The sequence below is a fragment of the Ictalurus furcatus genome, chromosome 25, assembly GCF_023375685.1.
Source record: "Ictalurus furcatus strain D&B chromosome 25, Billie_1.0, whole genome shotgun sequence".
Taxonomy (NCBI): Eukaryota; Metazoa; Chordata; class Actinopteri; order Siluriformes; family Ictaluridae; genus Ictalurus; species Ictalurus furcatus.
In genome coordinates this window covers 17,217,400-17,238,786 of record NC_071279.1, presented here as the reverse complement: position 1 = coordinate 17,238,786, position 21,387 = coordinate 17,217,400, and the positions used below count along the sequence as shown (strand labels likewise).

At 42.4% G+C, this 21,387-nt stretch overlaps 1 protein-coding gene across 1 annotated transcript; it reads right to left on the bottom strand.

Annotated features, from left to right (window-relative positions):
* Window positions 1-329: 329 nt before the first annotated feature.
* si:dkey-206f10.1 (adenylate cyclase type 8) lies at window positions 330-20,093 on the bottom strand. The gene is made up of 18 exons (XM_053614159.1): window positions 16,450-20,093; window positions 15,418-15,567; window positions 15,194-15,324; window positions 14,184-14,295; window positions 12,326-12,453; window positions 12,055-12,213; window positions 11,702-11,933; window positions 11,398-11,583; window positions 10,376-10,476; window positions 8,742-8,943; window positions 7,464-7,547; window positions 7,190-7,362; window positions 7,014-7,095; window positions 6,000-6,158; window positions 4,056-4,202; window positions 3,837-3,929; window positions 2,185-2,302; window positions 330-1,614 (listed from the first exon to the last, which is right to left on the bottom strand). The coding sequence occupies exons 1-18, from the start codon at window positions 17,350-17,352 to the stop codon at window positions 1,190-1,192; spliced, it is 3,585 nt and encodes a 1,194-aa protein (XP_053470134.1). The 5' UTR covers window positions 17,353-20,093; the 3' UTR covers window positions 330-1,189.
* Window positions 20,094-21,387: the final 1,294 nt, after the last annotated feature.

The window sequence follows — 21,387 nt, the reverse complement described above, 5'->3', positions numbered from 1 at the left end:
CTGGTTAATTTTGAGCTTTTTGCCGCTATTTTCGTCTTCCTGTTTTAAAACCTCGGTCACAGGCAGTGACGTGGCAATGTACTATAGTACTTCGATGACGTGTCGGTGTCTCATAATTATTCATGAGCCCGCGTGTTTGTATCCTATGAGAAGATGCTGTCTCTTAATTATTCATGACAGCAGGCGGTGCTTTCCTACAGATGTAGTAGATGAGAGAGGCGTTCAAATGGGTCGCAGGTGTTTGTTTCAGTGGTGTAAGAGTTCGAGTACCTTTATTCAGGAGCGCTATGTGAATTGGAGAAAGGTGGACTTCGGACTTGCTCGGTCCCGAGGACTTTTCCATCCCTTCGAATGAGGTATGTGTCTAATTTTAACCATGGTTAACTAATTTTAACCAATTTTAACCATAAATGGTTAAAACCATAATTTTAAACATTTTACTTGCCTTTCGAGCTAATTAAACCACTTAAAGCTCCGCGGGCCGTCGCGTGCAAAACTATACAACGAGAATCCGCGTTGAAGGGAAGAGCCTTCGCCTTTTATTCGTGAAAAGCTCGAGCCTATTAGCTAGCTACCATTCCAACATTTCTCTCATCTGCGCTACCGGGTTTGTTTTGTTTTCCTCCATAGTCATGCCAGGGGCTAATGATTCAAATAGACAGGGCGTAGGACCTACACTGCTATCTATCGTGTCTCCATTTAGCCCTGGGGATTCAGGAGGAGAGAAGTCCTCTGCCTCATCTGCAAACATTTTGTCACTATCCATCTTTATTGTGAGAACTCTGAAGGCTCGCCTCTTCCTCCTCTGCCTTTCCCTGCCACGCCCACTCCCACTCCCTTCTTCGCACAGCCATCCACGCCCATTTAAGCTGCATTTTTCAAAAACATTGAGAGGTAGTCTTGAGCTGAAAGAGGGAGGTTTCATGAACCTTTAAAAGGAAATTTCACCATGTGATTACATATATCTGTTAATAAATTCAGCCGAATGAAAAGACATGAAATCTAGTAATGTTTGGTGTGGCATGTAACCATGAGTTAGACTGTGTGTGAATAAAACGAATGGGGGATTTTGTTGTTTATAACTACAGAATTGAGGACTATGAAATTTGGTGAAATTTCTCTTGGAGAGTGAAGGCAACAAGTACAGCTCATTTCATTGGTCATGTCAGTTTTCATACAGTTTTTAATATTAACATTGAATGCTGTTCGTGGACAGTGAGAATCGTCCAGCGGTGCCGCTTTGCTTCTCCTTCTGGATGGCCCGGAGGAGACTAAACACCACTGAAGCCAGCGTGTTCCTCCCTATGCTGCGTCCGGCTGTCCTTCCCCCTTTCGTGGATATGTTGATGGTCCGGTAAGCCCTGCTGTTGTTGATAAAGTAGGTGCGTAAGCGTCCCTGCCGCTCACTCACGCCCTTAATGAAGATCTCGCCACGCAGCTCCAGCACAAATCCCCAGTTGGACAGAATCTTCTTGGTTTGCTCGGGGACCTGGATCCTCCCACTGATGCCTGTGCTGTCCATGCGGCTCGCCAGGTTTACCGTCATCCCCCAGATATCGTACTGCGGCTTAGCTGCTCCGATCACCCCGGCAACAACAGGTCCGTGTGCGATTCCTGTGTGACAACAGATAAATATAGTGACCTTGGCATCATGCAATAAAAAGTGGAAATTACTGTATAGAGAACAGCGCTAACCTTTTTTAATGTTGTTAGTTATTAGATATTGGTAGGGTATTGGTGACTCAATGGTTAAACAGTCTGGATTACTGATCAGAAGAAGAATAAGCCTTTAATTGTCACATACATTACAGCACAGTAAAATTCTTTCTTCAAATATTGTAGCTTGTTAGGAAGTTGGGGTCAGAACGCAGGGTCAGCCATGATACAGCACCGCTGGAGCAGTGAAGGTCCATCAATGGCAGTGTAAGGGGCGCTGTATCACCTCTGACCCCAGCTTCCTGACAAAGCTATGATATGTGAACAAAGAATTTCACTGTGCTGTAATGTATATGTGACAATTAAAGGCTTCTTCTAGGTTTAGAATGCTGAAGGTATTGGTGAAAGAGCTGCAAAATGCTCATTTATTCTTGAAAAAGATTTTTTTTTTTCCATGGCAGGGACATATTTCTTCCCTGCTTTAGTTACATTAGCATCTGAAGCTACAAGTACAACGTGTGACTTTACCGACACGGAGCTGGAAGTTGTTGGAGGTGTGTTTGTTGATCGCTCTCAAGGTCTCTTGCATTGCCAGAGCAAAAAGCACCAGTTCGCTCAGGTGATGCCAGTCGCTGCCACCTCGAGTCTGAAGTGCCAGAGAGTTAACATGGTTTAACCTTTCTTAACACTATAAAATCCCCTTAAAACTCCAGCTTGTTATTCACTCATTCCTCTTTACGCATTGTATATTCCCCTCGTGCACTAGGGTCTACACGTCTACACGCTCATGAGTCAGATTGATTTTTGAGACTTTGCATTGAGGACAAAAGCAAAAGAACTCGATCTGATTTATTAATGCGAGCAGTTGGCATCTCTGAACTATTTGGCAAACTAGGACAATTTATCCATTTAATGTTATGGAATGTCCACTTAAAGTTATAACTTTACCTCTGACTGTTACAAAGTGCTGATTTTGGAGACTACTTTCATAAATGTAAAGTGTCATTCCATCTCAAGTGGTCCAGTGTAGATTGCTCAAAAAAAAAAAACTGTTTTGAGTGATTATTTCTATGTATAGTACTTCTGAGCTGTAGTCACTTACTGCTTTTATCACAGGAGAAACAACACCACAGCTCTGGTTATGACACTGTTCATTTGTAAAACACCCAACTGAGGACTGTATTTCCATATTTGGATCAAATCTATTCACGCATACCAACGGTACACCTGTTCCAACATGTATCTGGTTCTTCAAATCTTGCCCCCGAGGTCTACTGTCCTGAAGAGTTTACCTACAATCTCAACCTCACAATTTTTTACAGAAGAACGCTACTATAGAGGACTTATTTCTGTGAAAACTTCAGGTTCGTATCTGGTCCCCCACCAGAGATATTCAAACCGAAAGTGAGGGATATTTTTTAAAAAATTGCACTTTCTTGCCCCCATAAAAAAAAAAGAAAGAGAAGTCTCAAACCTGAAATGTTCTGCATGCACACTATACTTACCCATGTACCCTCTAAAAAAATTAAGACTGAGACTCGAACCCTTCCTGTTATAAATTGACCCTAAAAGTGGAACTGTGAGCAATCTTGAGTATTACATTTGGCAAGGAAGAAGAATGTGCAAAATGTTTATATAGGTGCATGTACCATGTAACGTGCTCTAGAGATCAGTTTTTGTTGCAAGGAGCTATTGAGGTTTCCATCAATAGCTGTATAGCCACAATTTGTTGTGTGCCATGACACAAAGATGGCCATTGTAGTTAAACCAAGTAAATACAATGTCAATACGTGGAGGTAATCACTCAAAAAAAAAGTTGCAATTATTGGACCACTTGAGATGGAATGCCCCTAAAATAAATATCTTCTTACAGAAAATGTCACCATATCAAAGTGACCACAACAAGTCCCTGTGAATTAACGGTTACTATAGAAACAATAACATATTGCCTTGTGACCGTAACTGCTGGCAGAGCTGCTGTTATAGAAAGTTAATCAAAACTTTCCGACCAATTGGAATCTGTGGCGTGATAACTGGTTAGAATTTGAATAGAAATGTCAATTTGACTCTAAATTCGTCTAATGCCAGTTACAGCATATGAAAAAAGTAAGAAATCTAAGTTAATGATCATCTCCTGCTAATAAAGGGGTATTTTGAAAGAAGAAAATAGCATGACCAACCTGTTTATTAGGTGATAAGCCAGATGCTGCCATGTAGCAACTCCCAATGGTTTTGATTTTCTCAATATCCAAAAAGTATGTCTCATCTAACAACTGTCCCACAGACAGAAGTAGAAGAAAGAGAGGGGGTTTTAGACTTCCTTTACCCGACAATGGACTCTGAAAGCCTGTTACATGGTAATCAGACAAGCGACTAACTCCATAAGATTCTTCACTCACCTCATCAAAGTCAGCAATGATCTCGTTGAGGAGCCTGAGACACTCCACCCCCTCGTGTCTAATCTCTTTCTGCTCGTAGTACTCATTAAAGCCAGCAATGGTGGCAAACATCACGCCGACTTCATCATATGACTGTGCGTACAACTCCTGACCAGAGACAGAGAGAAATAATATAGAATATAGAACTTTTCACGAGCAAACATGAAAAAAGTCACATTACACAAGATGCACTACTCACATGACGGCTACTTCCTAAAGCCGAGTTCACGCCGCGACTTTCAGCGTCGGGAGATCGCTGTTCTGTGCACACTACCCGACTTGTTCTCTTGTAATCAGGAGTCATGAAGTCATTGTGGTGTTCACACTACATGATTGCTCGGCGACAGGGGGTCACACACTACACGAGCGGACAACGAGTCTGTCACCCGATGAGGAAAACACACGCGAGAAGTGACACGGATATATACGACGCGAAAACCACGTTTATTTGAAGATGGACGTAGGACAGAAACAAGCAATGCGAGCTGTTTCCGCGATGATTTGTGTAGAAGAAACCCCAAAAAGGAAAAGACAAAGGAAGTGGGTGAAAGAATGGATTAAACGCGGGCTAGCAGGGATTGTGTGTGCTACAGAGAGAGTTGGAGATGAGTCGAAAGGTTTCGCGGGTTTCCCTTCCTCACGGTGACCTCACCTCATGCCTTGCTCTCTCGCTGGCTGTAGCTCACCGCTGCAATCACTGCCAGTGACAACACTTTTCACACCACAGGATGTGGAGTCGCCCGACAGCTCCAGATATTTAGCATGCCAAATATCTGTCTGGCGTCGCAGCTGCCTCAGCGATGTGTCGGCGAGCCTCTTTGATGCGTCGTTGAGTAGTTCACACATGACGATCGACTGCCGTTTGGCGAGCGCCGATTGCTTAAAATCGTGTAGTGTGAACTAGGCTCAAAACCTTGTTAATTCCTGCCCTTGGTCATACTGTGCATGATTCATCAGGATCAATCAAGCAAAACCTCTAAGTTAGACAAAATTTAGCCTCTAAAGTGCAGACTAGCCATCCATCCTTACATACTGCTTATCCTACACAGGATCACGAGGAGCCTGGAGCCTATCCCAGGGGACTGAAGGCACAAGGTTGGCGACACCCTGGATGGGGGGTCAACCCATTGCAGGGCACAATCACTCACACACTATGGATAATTTGGAAATGCCAGTCAGCCTACAACACATGTCTTTGGACTGGGGGAGGAAGTCGGAGTACCCGAAGCACGGCGAGAACATGCAAGCTCCACACACACCGGGCGGAGGCGGGAATCGAACCCTCAACCCTGGAGGTGCAAGACAAACCACTAAGCCACAATGTACACTACATTCTGTAATAAAAAAAAAAACTTCATTACCATTTAAACTGATCAGCATGTACTGTATCACTGGCCAAGCAGTAGATACTGAATCGAACGCAGAAGGTACTGACACAGTATGCGATTTTGGATGCAGCCAATGACATCAGCCACACATGACTGTTTACACCTGATCCACATTTATTTCCATGTACAGTTGCAAGCAAAACTATTCAACCCCCATTGCAAATCAGGTTTATTGTCCAAATTTAAAGACTTTCAGCGGTCTGCAATGAACAAATCAAACAAAAGCCATTGAAATACACAACAAAGGCTTCAAGTGGTTTCTCAAAATTCAACTGAAAATGCAACTTTTTCAGTTGTCAGATGTCAAACATTCCTATGTCAGAAAACTTCACCATATAAACAATTTTAAGTGGAGTGCCTGTCATACAATTTCGTACTATAATATATATAAACCAGACAGTGTTCTTGGCTTTTAAGTGCTACCTGAAAATCGGTATATTCCCGGCTTCTCATCACCGTCCCAAAAAAGGATCGTTGATAAATGGTTGTCTTGATACCCCCAAGTACCATCACTTACATCATCATTCTTGTTCCTGTCCAGAAAATGGTGAGCGACATGTGCAGGCAGGATGTTGTTCAGCAGACACTCGTTGTGCTCTCTCAGCTCTCGCATGTCCTCCACTTCCTGTTGGGCCTGCAGGCGCCACAGGAAGTCCAGTCTGGCTGTGGCCTCCCACTGACATGGGACAACATAAAGATCACTGTTCAAATGATAATAATCTAAATGGATTTAAATGGGCTGTTTGTTATTTTTACAGCCCTGTGTTGTCAGGATATGTCTTGAGAGTTGCCTTTTATAGAAAAGGGGTGGAGCTGAATTTCTTGACCAGAAATAAGCCAAAGTAGAGTTAAATTATTTTAGGTTTAACACTGTTACAAATGACTTAATGCACCTTTAAATTGATAACAATATCATTGTAATGAAGCATTATCATTTATTAGAGTTTTGTAAATATTCCTCCTACACTAAAATGCTCTCCAAACTACATACTGTAAAGACTCATAAGTTGCCGTTCATGGAAAAGGGGTGGAGCTGAGCTTTTAATTTCTGGGCCAGAAAGTTGTAAATAAGCATAAAACTAGTGAAATGTGTTGCATTGCAAATCAAGGTTTGTTTTTTTTAAATTATGTTGTTATTATTAGCTTATTCTAGGTTTAACACATACTGCACCTTTAAATTTATAACAAAGTCATTGTTTTTGAATGTTAGAGTTTTGAGAAAATATTCCGTCTACACTAAAATGTTCTTGAAACTACATACTGTATGACTTGTAAGTTGCCTTATAAGGAAAAGGGGTGCTGCTGAGCAGCTATTTTTAATTTCTGGGCCAGAAAATTTATAAATAAGGCTAAAACTAGTGTGATTCATTGTATTGCGATATCACAGTTCTTCCAATGTAACTTCATTATTATTGAGTTATTTTAGTTTGAACACTGCTTAAAACTACATATTGCACCTTTAAATTTATTTATATTTGAATTTTGAGTAAATTCGTCCATCAGTAATATTTTGTGCTATACGAAAGCGTACCTGTCGCCCGTTGTAGAACACAGCTATCACAAACATTGCCATTAACAGAACTGAGGTGCCTTTTCTTCTCAGGTAGTAAGATCTGGAGATGACACACAAGACTGAGCTGATGGAGTAAATACAGTATAAAACTTTGTACTGTCTTTATGATTTTTATTTATTTATTTATTTATTACCTGGAGAGTTGCTCCGGCTCTTGTTGATTGACATAAAGAGTATGGAAGGCCACTTCAACAAAGTAAGTATATACTGTGGCTACCAGTAACAGAACGGTGAGCTTCAGAAGAGAGCTGAGTCTTATAAACACTGCACAGGTAACCATGGAGACAACGCCACTCAATACAAAAAACTATATGTGGAAGAGGAAGAAAGGATGAGACATACTGTATAATGAGTATAATTCTGTATAAATATCATTATATTGTTATTACTAAGGAATAAACTCCTCACCTCAGGATAAGTGCAGACAGTTAGAGGTCTTTGGCTGGTCTCATTAGTGCGTTCCACATCTTCACGCATGACGTTACACCACACCTGGACGATCACAACTAATGTTAAAACAAATTGTATACCACTATTCTGTTGGCTCAGTTGGTAAAGCGGGTTGTCCACTAATCGTAGGGTTGGCGGTTCGATTCCCGGCCCACGTGACTCCACATGTCGAAGGAGTCCTTGGGAAAGACGCTGAACCCCGAGTTGCAAGCGATGGCAAGTTAGCGCCTTGCATGGCAGCTCTGCTACCATTGGTGTGTGTGTGAATGGATGAACGAGACAGTGTAAAGCGCTTTGGATAAAAGCGCTATATAAGTGCGCCATTTACCATTTTCTATAACTGCAGCTCAGACAGAAGTTCTGGAGACAAGACTAATCACAGGTTTAGCCTATATTAATGCACTCATTCTAATATGTCATCATTTCTATAGTTACAACGTACAAAGGGACTTAGAGATAATAATAGATACTCATTATTATTATTTTTTTTTTAAAAACAGCTATGAAAATGTAGATATGGTGAAGTTATTATTTTTTTTATGAGGAGACATTTATTTATGCAAGGAGTCTCCAGTGTCAGCACTGCAACAGTCAGAGGTGAAACTGTAACTTTAAGTTTTAAAACTTGAACTGCTTGGCTAGCATGACACCAAAAGCCTGTTTAAGGAGCCATATCTCAAAGAAATGTAAAGCTTCATATTGTCAGAATAACAATGGAATGTTGTGTAATGCTTGGAAATAATTTGAACCGATGGGAAACACACAGATCGAGAGGTCCTAAAATGGACCCCTGTGGAACCCCACATATTACAGCAGCATAAAAAAATTGATTATGTTAACTAAAAAGGTCCAGCCTCTAATATAACCCTTTGAATGCTAATCTCTTGACTCATTCCCTGATAGCATTACACAAGTCATCCAAGGAAAAGGGAACTAACTGTTCTTCTGACCCGGAAAGACCCAGGGTAAAGCTAATTAGATTGTCTTTAGCTCTGCCACATTCAGCTGTGGCATGATTGGGATTCAAACTCCCAATGATGATTCCACCATGAGAATGCAAAGCCGTAGACAGGTGAAGCACTCAGGAGTCATAGGGATGGTATTTAATCTTCTAGTAAGAATAAGTCAAAGTAACAGTGGTATAAACTGAAGGCTTTTAGCCACTCCTCCCCATCGTCGGTAGCTAGAGAACCACGGGAGACTCGGTAGCTTCTGATTGGTGGTGCTGGGCCTTACCATGTCAGCAGAAGCCATGCCGAAGTTCAAGGCTATGGCAGTGACGGTGAGCAAAGAGCGCATAAAGTTGTTCTCATGAATCCAGCAGCAGAATCGTTGAAGTGAAGAGGGGAATTGTTTGAACTCCTCAGCCAGAGCCATCACCAGCAACAGCAGATATCCCAGCAGCACCACGCAGAACTGGACGATGATGGGATATGGCCTGCAGAAAAAAGGGTTGTATGACGTATGGTACAATTTTGTACTGGATTCTAGAATGCAGTGAAACTAATACTGATAATACTAAAACTAATATAATCCGTCCTTTTTACACTAGAGTAAGCGACCATACATCAGCATTTTGATCTAGGTGCAAAAAGTGGACTGACCGAGTCCTGGTAATATAAGCGAGGTGGTGCAAAAGCATGGATTGACCTATTTTAAATCAGGAAACGGAAAGGAAACGTTTGCATTTAAAGATTCAATCCCCAAGCATTGCTTCCCTACAGTAGGGATATAACCAGAATAAAGAGTTAATGTTGATAAACAGATACAAATATAGATTTGAATAGGAGGCACGTTATCAAGGTTACCAGAAAGATTCAGAGGACATCTGGTCGAGACTAGAGGTGTGTATCGGGATACTGTGGGATGCGACAAAAAACGTTTTTGCTTTCGTTCAAGTGCAAGCCAACAGTCAGATATGAAGCTCAGAGACAAACAAAAACCACGTTCATTAACATTAATATAAAGCGTTCATTCATCCTTAGTAACTGCCTGGTCAGGTTTGCAGAAATTTAAGTTAGCTACACATTTTTTGACAATTTGGGAAATATATAATAAAACAGAACTAGAATTCATTAGAAGATATTGCAAGCAGGTGCAAACAAAGATAATAACTGAGTGAATGGGATTTTGAAAAAGAAAAAAAAACCCTTGTCTTTAACTAGTCCATATCCCTGGTTAAGACCAATTGTGGACTGGAGTGATGTAACTGAGGTTGAGGAACTGTCAGAGCCAGAATTCGCAAAACTATCCTGACACTGCTGACATGTCTACCTCAGTGTTTTCCACTGTTCCAGGGGCACAGAGCTATAGTTTATATTTCATTTCAAAAATGAAAAGAAAGAATGAAAAAAAAACAACATTGTCCTAAAATGGAGCCCTGTGGGATTTCACAGGCGACAGTGGCGGCTGATGAGAAAAAGCGAGGTAAACCATTTAAGCGCTAATCCTTTGGTTCTGACACTCTACTTTAAGATGCTCGAAAAGTAAACCATGATCAATGTCAGAGGCTGTGCTATGATCTAATTAAACCCATATGGCACATTCACTGGAATCTACAGCAGCAAATCGGTGGTCACTCCTAAAAGTGCAGACTCAATAACGCAATAACGTAGTCACAGTTTAAAATATTTTAAGATGAGTGAAAGTCTTGCGATCATTCTAGATTACTAAAAGACCTGCACAGATCATGTTAATATAAACGTGGCGGTTCATTGGTTAAAGACTCTGGGTTACTGCATAGAAGGTCGGGCGATCAAGCCCAAGCACTGCCAAGCTACCACTGTAGGGCCCTTGAGCAAGGCCCTTAACCCTATCTGCTCCATGGGTCGCCATATCTGACCCCCTTTTTTTTCCCATAGGCTGTTTACCTGGGTGCAGGGATAAGGGCTTGGACTGCCATGAGGAAGACGAGCATGATGAAGGAGCATACCAGGTTGGTCTTGAATGTTTCATCCCTCATCTGAGAGAACTGAAACACAAGAAATAACAGTTACTTGGAAGTCAAAATGAGTCATCATTGTTTACGGACTTTTTGATTAAGAAATTCGTGACTATTGTTATGATTATTGTTGTATTTACTTGTCTTTTTGGTTTCTTTACATTTTTTACATTTCCCCTCCTTTCTTTCTTCTCTGTGCTCCCCTTTTAGTTGCTGTCATAGATGGATGAAGAAAGGAGTGTATGGAGGGAGAGGGATGTGTGTCACGGATATCAAAAGCACGTGCTTCCGGGTTGTCTATGACTTTGTTTACGTTGAAACGTGTGTTTTGTTTTTGGTTTCTATCCTGTCTCCGCCCCTGTATTGTTATTCCCCCCCCCCCACCCCCGCCCCCGCCCCCAGTGTGTTATGATCATTGTCATCAGCTGTTCCGTGTTACCCCTTTTGATTAGTTTGTCTATTTATACGCTTGTGTTTGTGTATTATGTGGCGAAGTATTCAGCTTCAGTGTTTGCTGCCTGAGCCGTACCAAACCTTTTGTTCATTGTTCTTGTTTCATGGTTTTTAATCCTGCTTTTGCCCTCGTGTTTCGTATTTTTGGTTTTGCCCGTTTGTTGATCGCCTGACCCACGATCAACAGTTTGTTACTGGATTTTGTTATTGTTCTTCGTTTTGGATTTGTCTGCCTGCCTCTAAATAAAGCCTTTTACTGTAGTTGCATCCGTCGCACCCTGCCTTTACATGACAATGTGCACACAAACTCACTACAATTTAATAATTTATACTTATTTCAATCGGAATGTAAGAAAAATTGTAAATAATTATAAAAAAAAATGTGTCATGACCCCCGAAAAGGAAGGCTGGTGGCAGTTAGCCTAAAGGAGGTTGGCACAGGAAGAAAAATAATAAAAAAATTAGAACCAACCCCAGACTTTGGCCACTTTTCCATACCTTCATCTCAATGTGTGTGTCCTTGAACACCAGTGTGGAAGGAGAGATGTGCTCCTGTTGCATACGCTCACTGCTGCGCAGGTCAATGGCGTGCTCTATCCGTTTATTAATCTCTTTGGCGCTGGAATATTTGTTTCTCGAATTGGGCTGCTGCACCAGAGAGCCATTTGTGAATGACGCCAAGATCTGGGAATTTTAGAGCTCATCATTAGAACCATCAGAACTTAACTGATCATCATCACTCACATCATTAAAGTCATGGTGTGATATCTGGTTCGATCTGTTATACCCAAGAGATTCTTACACAGCTCATATTATTGATGCTGCCAAATAAATTGTCTGTGTTGGAGGTGCGAATGGTCATGCTTATTTTGGAAGGCTCCACCTCTACAGCGTCCTCCTCCTCCTTGGGGCAGATGAGGAAAGTGTCGATGTTGTGTTTACGCAGAAACTCGTTGCGTTCATAACCGCGGCCATCCTCGGTTTCGTAGCTCCCCTCCAGGCAGTCCAGTGTGGCGCGTGAGATGTGGATACGGCTAACCACAGATGAGACAAATCCAGAATGCAAAAAACATGCATTTCTTTCATTCATTCATCTTCAGTATGCACTTGGTTAGGGTAATCTTTTTCTTAAGGTGTTCTTCCTTCTTTGCTCACCCAGGGATCCCGCCTGCTTCTAGCATGTTGGCTACGCCAACATCCCAGGACCACACATCAAACTGCCACTTCTGCAGGCCCAGAACCCCACATAGAACCGAGCCAGAATGGATCCCGATCCGCATGTCCATGTCATGGTTCAGCTTCTTTCGCACATTTCTAAGGGCCAAGACAAAAAATACAAGCAAGTTCATGTTAAGTCAAAAATTCAGTTTTTAATGGATGAGAAAGCACTGCGGGATCAGTAGGATCAGGAGTTCTAGTTGTGTACCGTATGGTGATGATCATAGCCAGACCCATCTCTACACAGCACCGAGCATGAGCTCTCTGCGGCTCTGGGACTCCAGACACACAGTAGTAACAGTCACCCAGAATCTTTATCCTCATGCAGTGGTGTTCCTATGTACACAGACACACACAGACAACTTATTAGCTCATGAAAACTGGACGCTTTGGAAAATGAGATATAATAACATAGCAATGTGCAACATCCACCCATACATCCATTTTCCATACCGATTATCCTAAACAGGGTCACGGGGGAGCCTGGAGCCAATCCCAGGGAACTTGGGGCACAACACAGGGGACACCCTGGATGGGGTGCCAATCCATCACAGGGCACATTCACACACCACAGACAATTTGGCCACTCAGCCTACAACGCATGTCTTTGGACTGGGGGAGGAAACCAGATTAATGGTGATGATCTCCTTCCAGAGTGAGGGTGAGGGACACCCTTTCTCCAGTTGCTGCCCCATGTAAACCAGGAGCTCAGCCTGATAAGCTGATAGAAGCCTTATAAGAGGCCTGGTGGGTGGATGTGGAAAAACGGTCCATTTTGCTGGGGAGAGTGGACTTGGGGGGAGGCCAGCAGGCCACCTTGGGAGGGGTTAAGGTGTCTGGCAATGGAGGGCTCAATGGTGGGGTGTCACCCATGCCTAGAGCTGCCATATCCTTAAACTCAATGCCTGCAAGACCATGTTTTAGGTCGAACAAGTCTCCCCAGCAGTGTTTGATATGCTTGGCACATGCAGGGAGGATCGGGAGGAGCTGTTTTCTCGGGCCAAGAGGAGATCCCAGGAGTTTCCCATCATAATCATCCATCTCTTGGTCGCGGCACTTTGCAGACCCGGCCATTCGATATTGCCACTCACTCACAAAATTCAAACAGGATGGACTGAGGTAAGGCCGCAGGAACATTAGCCTGGGGCATTAGAGAAGACGAGATTGTCCTCATTGTCCTCCGAACCCTCTAGAAGGTCCGCGCCGTCCTCGTCACCAGAGCCGGGCGGCTCATTAACGAAGGAAGGTTCACCTGGTAAGATGCCCCTCGAGGAGAGAAGGGTCACTTTTTTTGGCCAGCTCAGAGATGCAGCACCTCAGGAGATCCCCGAGAGCACTCTGTCATCGCCGTTTCCCCCATCAGAGTCGGACTGACCAAAATCCATGCTCTGGGTCGCGGCCACTTTGAGCCTTCGGCGCCAGAGCTTGTTGAGATGCGCTAGGTAGTGGCTACAGTTGTCGGGGAAATCAGTGGCTTCTTCTGCTTGTTTGAGGCCCATGCAGACCACGCAGAAGGGATGACAATCCCTAGCTGCAAAGGGAGCACCACACTAGGGCAGGCTGGTTATCCACAGTGGAAGCCAAAGCCGGCAGCCTAACAAGCAGTGTGAGTGTGGGCAGCTTGCAGCGAGTGACACAGCTAACCTGGCTAGCGAAACAAACACGTCCGGTGGAGGCTGATCCGAGGGATAAGTCCTGCTGCGGACAAAAAGTGCAAGTCAGCAAACCAGCGAACTGTGCACACAAAATAAACTATAGGTCGCAAGAAGCAAATGCCAACTGAGGTAGAGGAGCAGGTGCAGGTAATTTATGCACTCAGGTATGGAATTGGATTCGAGCTCCTGTCTGTCATAGTCAGACTTGGTGCAATTGGATGCTTCTACAGAGGTCAGGTACAGATGCCCTTCCCATAGGTGGATCTCGAACACGAGATGATGAAAGAGAACCCCAGACACATAGGTGGGAATTGAACCCAACCCTGGAGGTGCGAGGAAAATGTGCTAACCACTAAGCCACCATGCCTCCTGCAACGTGCAACAGTTCTTTATTTAACCCAGTTCTCTCACCTCAGCCAGACGATCAAAACGGCAAAAGAGCTCATTCAAGGTGCGCACCAAGTCCTGTGCAGACATGGTCATGGACAACAGGGTGAATCCCTTTATATCAGCAAAGAGGATGCTGGCAGGAGGAGAGATACAGAAAACAAAAAATATCGGAATTTTCAAAGTTGCACAATACAATAATTACTTCTCTTTTTTTTTTTCATATTCCACCAGGCAGCAGTGCACACAAGTAAGACATTTTAAAGGAGGATTGTGGGTTTAAAAAACAGAGGCTACATGTAAATATTTATCTATTACCTATTAGCTCAGCAAAATAGCATAGATACAGTAGTTAGCAAGGTTTCCCCCAACATGGCTAGTTAGCAATGTCAACAAATTAGACTGGTGATATGCTAAACCCTGTTTCAAAACTTGAAGAGTAGAAAGATAAAACTAATCTTATCCTTACTCACATATCTTTGTCCTGGTTAGGGTCGTGCTAGATTCAATATATATGTTGACTTCAAAAATCAAATCATGTTAGCTAGAGAGATGCTACCCAGTAACCTAAGGGCAATCAGTAAACATTGTTGTAGCTTTGCCATTTCTGTGAATGGAAAGGAAATTGATTTAACACAGTGAATGATTATCATATTTAAAGAAAAATATATTTAAAAAAAACCCCTGAACCTTGTGATTGAGCATTAAGCATTAATGATGCTGCTGACAAAACAGAAAGTAACAAGTAATCCACAAAGCAGGAAAGCTTTTCGATTTTGAACAGCAGCCTAAATTTTTTATTAAAGGCTGATGCATTCGGAGATTAAACCAGCTAGTAATAAACAAAATGTTAGAGAAAATTAATCACCACCTTCAAAATGTATATTAATATGCATTTTGAACTATATTACAGTTTGAACGTACAATACAAAACACATGTTTTCAGGTGTCCATATCTTTCATTAAGTGAGATTTACTCTAATCTTTTAGCCTAATAGATCATAACAGCCAGAGAAGAAGGTGTTGTTCCATACCTGACATCAGTGTACTGATGGATGTAGACCTTATGAAACTGCTGAGGTAGCAGTTCATCATCCATGGAGGTCATATCAGCAATCATCTCCAAGGCAACAAAGCGAGGAAGTATAGACAACACCAGACGCTCCTGTTCGAAGACATACACATTAAACTCTCTTAGGCAGTCAGAGTCAGTCAGCACGGTGTATGACTTCTCCGGATACTACATGTGCTTCCTTGCCTGTCTTTTGTTTTCCATCTCCAGCTTCATGTGGCCTTCAATGCAGCGCCGAGTCTCGAGGAAGGCCTGTCTCTGAGCCCGGTCTATCAGATAATGGATGAATAGCCCTGCTGTGTTCATACTCATATACAGCAAGGCCTTTGCAAGAATCTGGGATGGGGAAAAAAGCATAGCGTTCAAGTACGGAGAACAAGAAGGTTGTCCAATATACACCATAGTAGGGATGCATCAATACCGATACTGGTATCGGGTATCCGTCTAATACCGTGTTCATTTATTCCTACATGTAAAAATGCACTGATGTCAACATCTGTTTCCATGTAACACTATGTGACGTAAACCTAATGACCTCCGTGGCGATTAATGACAGCAATAAAAATAACACAGACTGCAAACTGTGCTCTGCTAAAATATCAAGAGGAGGAACTACGGCATCTTCCTACAATCCAAGTAACCCGATAAACATCTTAAACATAAAACTCAGCACGAGGAGTTCATTACTAGCATCAAACGCTGGCTAGGCAAGAAAAATTTGTCAAGAGACGACGCTAGGCGAGTGAACATAACAGCTCTTACCCAGTATGTTGCTCTTGACGGTCAACCGCCATTGGTCCTTGACAACGAGAGATTCAGACGCAATGAAAACGGACAGAAACACTTTTTGGAAGTGAAAAAACCCCTCTCTTCTCCACTGCAACCCTACTTGATCCAAGCTAAATAAGGTAGCTAGCTAATGCACTTCATTTAAAATCGACTAGCTACCATAGCATGAAGGCACGAACAGGCAGATGAGCACTTTTCATGGCCACTGTTTAAACCGGGGAAACATAACAGAACTGTTCCATGACGTCCCTGAGTAATTAACGCTAAACAGACCACGCATTTTGGTGTCAGTATCGATATCAGTTTCAACAAGTACTGAACAAATGGAATCAATGCAGCCTAAAGGTAGACACCGTAGAAAAGTATCTATGGTAGGGCACTATGCCTGAGTGCACATATCTTTCTCTATTCATAGTAACTATCCATCACCTTTCTCAGCAATCCCACTTCACTGAAGTGCTGTACGGTCTCCGTGATAAGGTGCAGTGTTGAAGTTAGTGAGCCAGCCCCCATTGCCCACAGCAGTGGTAATGGCAGAAGTGTATATGTGGCAAACAGGGTGAACAGTACATACCAGGACGGGTCATTCTCTAGCCCGTACCCAAGCCTTATCAGCACCTGGGCAGTCTGTGACACCCAGCTGGCCATGCCGGCATAATGCAGCCACTCTGGAAAATGGGAACGCTTGCAGGTGAACACAAGAACACAAAGCAATACCGCAAACACCATGAAAAAGCTAGTAATCCAGGCATGTAGTGGGTCTATTCCGTCTGGCGCAAAGGCCAGATACAGGACCAGCAGGTGCAGCTTTGCAGCAGCATCTATAATGTTCGTGACCACCAGTGAGGTACGTCTGGTGTGTGATGAGTGCCTCTGGTAGAGCTTCTCCAGGTCACGAGATTTGAAGGTGTGTCTCAGAGTTGGGACATAGACTCCATGAATAGTATGGCCCCAGCGCACAAAAAAATCCGCGTCGCTGGCAAACTCTGCGGTCACACCTGCCTGAGAGCTGTTGGAAGAGTTTTGCTCTCTGAAGAAGGATGGATGAACACGGACAACAGAGGAACGGCGTTTGGTGCAACCGCGTGACGTCTTGCTGCGTATCTGCCGGTTTATTTCCTCAATGTAGACGTCAGTGACGTAAATCTTGCGTGCTGGCTCGGCACCATACTGCTCCTTTAGCTCAGGCTGGCTGATGATGTGCTTGACGGCATTCTTCCACATCAGCCGCTTGCGCCGCACGCCCGGAGACAAGGACGGGGCGAGATGGGATGGGACCTGCATCTTCTGCATGTTGTGGGACTCGTTGCAGCAGTTCCCATCCAACATCATGACAAATTTAACAATCTTGTCTGTCTTTCAGGTAAAAGAGACAGATGTATCTGCAAAAAAAAAAAAAGGAGAGACCTTTCCTTCATCTTCATGGTAGATATATAATAACATTTAAAATCTTCAGTAACCACTTTATCCTGATCAACATCATAGTTGATCTGGAGACTACCCCAGGATCACTGAGTAAAAGGGAAGAATATATTGTGTAATTTCTTACTGAAATTTTACCCTAATGACCTTCTCTGTAATCAGTATCTTTTCTTCTAATGACTCCTGACATTCCTATCAAAGCTGGAAGCAACTTTGCAACCCTGAGAAAGCCCTCAAAGAGAACATGTGAAACTATACACAGATTCAACCAAAGCTCAGGACCGCACTGCACCATCACAACACCCTCTCTACTGGACTGGCATCCCGTCCTTGGTGAATTCTCCCACACTGCACCCAGTGTTCCCAGGTTAATCTCCAGTTTCACCTCGACCCTGACCAGGATGAAGTGGTTACTGAAGATGAATAAATGGACTATAAGTCTATTTGAAAGTATCCAACAACTTGCTATAGCTTTAACATCACAGTGCTTTGTAGTGGTGTTGACATTTCATGAAGGATGACATTCTTGTTCATGAAATCAATGGCAAGAGGCCATATCTTTGCGAACTGTCACTTTTGAAGTGAAATGGGGGAGCTAAACACACTTGGAGGAGAGTGCTGTCTGCAGTGTTCTGTATGCATGATCCAACCAAGGACAGTTCATTGTGGAATCAACTGGGCTAAAACAGCTACCATATACTTGTCTTATGGGGATATTGTTTATAAGATTGTCCAGGCTGTGTACCATCTCCATTTGTAGATGGTCCTACATGGACACCCTGAAGATCTGCACAAGATTTGAGTCATTTGAGTTCCTCTCAAGGTTTCTTCCTCATATTTCTCACCACTGTTGCTTCTGGCTTGTTCATCAAGGGATCTAAAGCTGCATCCTGTTTTATGTAAAGCTGCTTTGTGACAATGTCGGGTAAAAAAAAAAAACAACCAACTAACTTGAATACAATAATACAGAAGTCATCAGATAGATAGCCATGCTTAAGACCAGAGTAAAGGATTTATCAGGTTCAGTGAATATCCATAACACCAATAGTGCATAACAACATCCACCTATATGAATGATCCGATCTCAAAGGGGTCGCAGTCTCATTCAAAACGAGGATGAGAGGAAGGAGTTGAACCCCTCAGAGGACAGAATGGAGCTATTTCAGATGTCATTAGATGATCTGAGCCAGGTTGCCAGATTTGGTACTGAGCTTGTTAAGACAGGTAGCAACTGAAAACAAATCTCTGGCACCCAGGAGCTATTCCTTGGCCAAGTGTTTAGATCAACTCAGCCAAGAACCTCAGGAAATGGTGGCATCAGCAAAGTCTTCAGTGATCACTGTGTACGAACAACCTGTTTACCAAAAACCACTTTGCAAATATGCATGAGAATCATGATATCACCATGGCTACAGTGGAACATTGTGGTGGTAGAATTAGGTAAAGAGTTACCTTTGACCTCTTGGTTGCTTCTCTGACTTTTGCTGAACATCCATTTTTTTTTAAACCAAAACACTTATATATCCATATAAAACAGGATGTCCTCTGGGTATATGGCTCATCATTGAATATGAAAGTGTGTTAAATCTTTCTTGTTGATACAAAACGTGACGGTAAAGAGTTATATTGGCGTTTTTAAGCGGGTTTCGCTACATAATACAACTGATAAATACAAGTCGAAGAATTGCAAAAATTAAACTACTCACCATCGTGTCTACGCTTATTTTCATGCTTTGCTCAGACGTGCTGCAAATCCAATTGCACTTTTCCATAAGGGATTATTTGCTGTAATATCCTACATGCTGTATTGTAATCCACAGTGTTTTCTAGCTGCAACATGAAGAACAAATGGACAAAAAAAACCCCCCCAAAAAACCCCCAAGGAATACATGTACTGAAGAAAAAAAACAGCAACATCATGTGATCAGGAAGGAAATAATTTGCCAATCTGAGGAGCAACAGGTGTCGAGGGAGTAGAGAAGACAGAAGGCAAGTAGATAGACACAAATAGGATTACACACTCAGCTGTGATGCTCCCTGTCTACAGGTCGATGATGGCTCACGTCACAGAAAAGCGTCAACATGATGAGATAACTTTAAGAGCTGCTCGTAGACAGGTTTCAAGTAAGAGAACTACACATGTGAAAACTTGAAATGATTTCAAATTATTAAAAAATAAAATAAATAAATTAACATCGACCCAGCGGAACAGTTGCAAAGAATCACTACAATATTACAACATTATACGATGAAGGAAATCTACAATTAGACCCTTGACCAGGTTTCTCTTCTTACTGAATTACAAATGCTACACTGAAATTTCATTCCGTTTCATATTTCCAACATTTATTTGATTTCATTTTGTATATTTTATTAAAACACTAAAACTCAAAGCTCCCAGTTTACACTGATGAAAGAAATCGCCCTAAGGAGGACACAATTACCTTACCATCGGCATCCACCTGTCAATCATTAAAGTTTCTGTCACATTTCCTAGATAAAAACCCCACTGTTGAAGACTCATTGGTCAGGCCGTGAATCAGCCAATTTGCAGAATTAAGCTGAGCCTCAAGTTGTATTAACCACAAGCTGGATAAAGTGCTTGGGAATAGACTCGAATAGACAACTAAAGGACTGGACGTTTCATTCTAACAATCAAATATCAATAAATAAATCATCTAGACTCACATGTTTGAATTTCACCGCCCTGGTTTTCATATATTTAATTCAAGGAAGAGAAAAATGAGAAACTGGTGAAGGAACGTCTGTTCATATCTGCTATAGCATAAGTGATAGCAGGAACATTTACACTTAACTGTAAAAGGATAATAGTATGATGTATCACTTGTCAATTAATTGCTATGGAATAAGAGGAACAAAACATTTCAAGTCATGCTGTTACAGGAACATAATCAACTTTGGGGTGGTAACAGGAACGCCATCATGTCCCCAAGGTGTTTTATTCCTGATTTATGATGCGTGATTTGAGTAAAGTCTCATCAATGAAAATTTTTAATAAAATTTGTATTGTACTTTACATCATTTTATGGAACATGGGGCAGTGGAGGCTCAGTGGTTAAAGGCTCTGGGTTACTGATCAGAAGGTCAGGAGTTCACGCTACCACTGTTGGGCCCTTGAGCAAGGCCCTTAACCCTCAACTGCTCAGTTGTATAAATGAGATAAATGTAAATCACTCTGGATAAAGGCTGTCTACCAAAAATGCCATGAAAACAACAGAGAAGGAAGACTGAAATGGTTTTATCTGATATCATTCATTCATTTCCGTAAAACAAACAAAACAGCATGTTTCTCAGCACCAGCTATTAAATCGTTAAGAAAATATTACAGTGTGTGTGTGTGTGTGTGTGGAGAAAAATAAAGGCACGGAAGAAATTCTTCCTGATGCGAACGTGTATTCCAAAGACATGAGAGTATTGCACGGCTTTCCCTGACCGAACTCAAGGAGCTGAATAATCATCTTCCGTCGCCAATCAGGCGTGATAAAGCAGGAAAAGCGTTCAACCCCGCAGTGCTTTGTGTCCTGTAGTACTCGTTTTTGATATCCCTCATCACGAGGGATTTGGTATAAGCCATTCTAATTTGTCACTAATGGGATTCCCAGCTCTCAGCTAATTCACACACGTGATTCAGGACAGGTCTCTTGTGATACTGCAACAGTACATGAAAAACAGCATTTCTGTCTGTCCCAGCTCACCATACCTACACTCTACCATGAAATATAATCGTTAAAACGTTTCAGAAATCCTATGACTTTCGCATTAGTCTCTGAATCAATTGAACAACTTGCGCTCGAGTCGTCCTTTATAGGATAATTCGCTCAAACCTGTTACCCGAACACATCCAGCCCTATATATTATTTGGAATATTTCACAAGGCATCATCTGAATTTCCTGAAGATCACGGGAAGAAGAAAAGGAAATTCA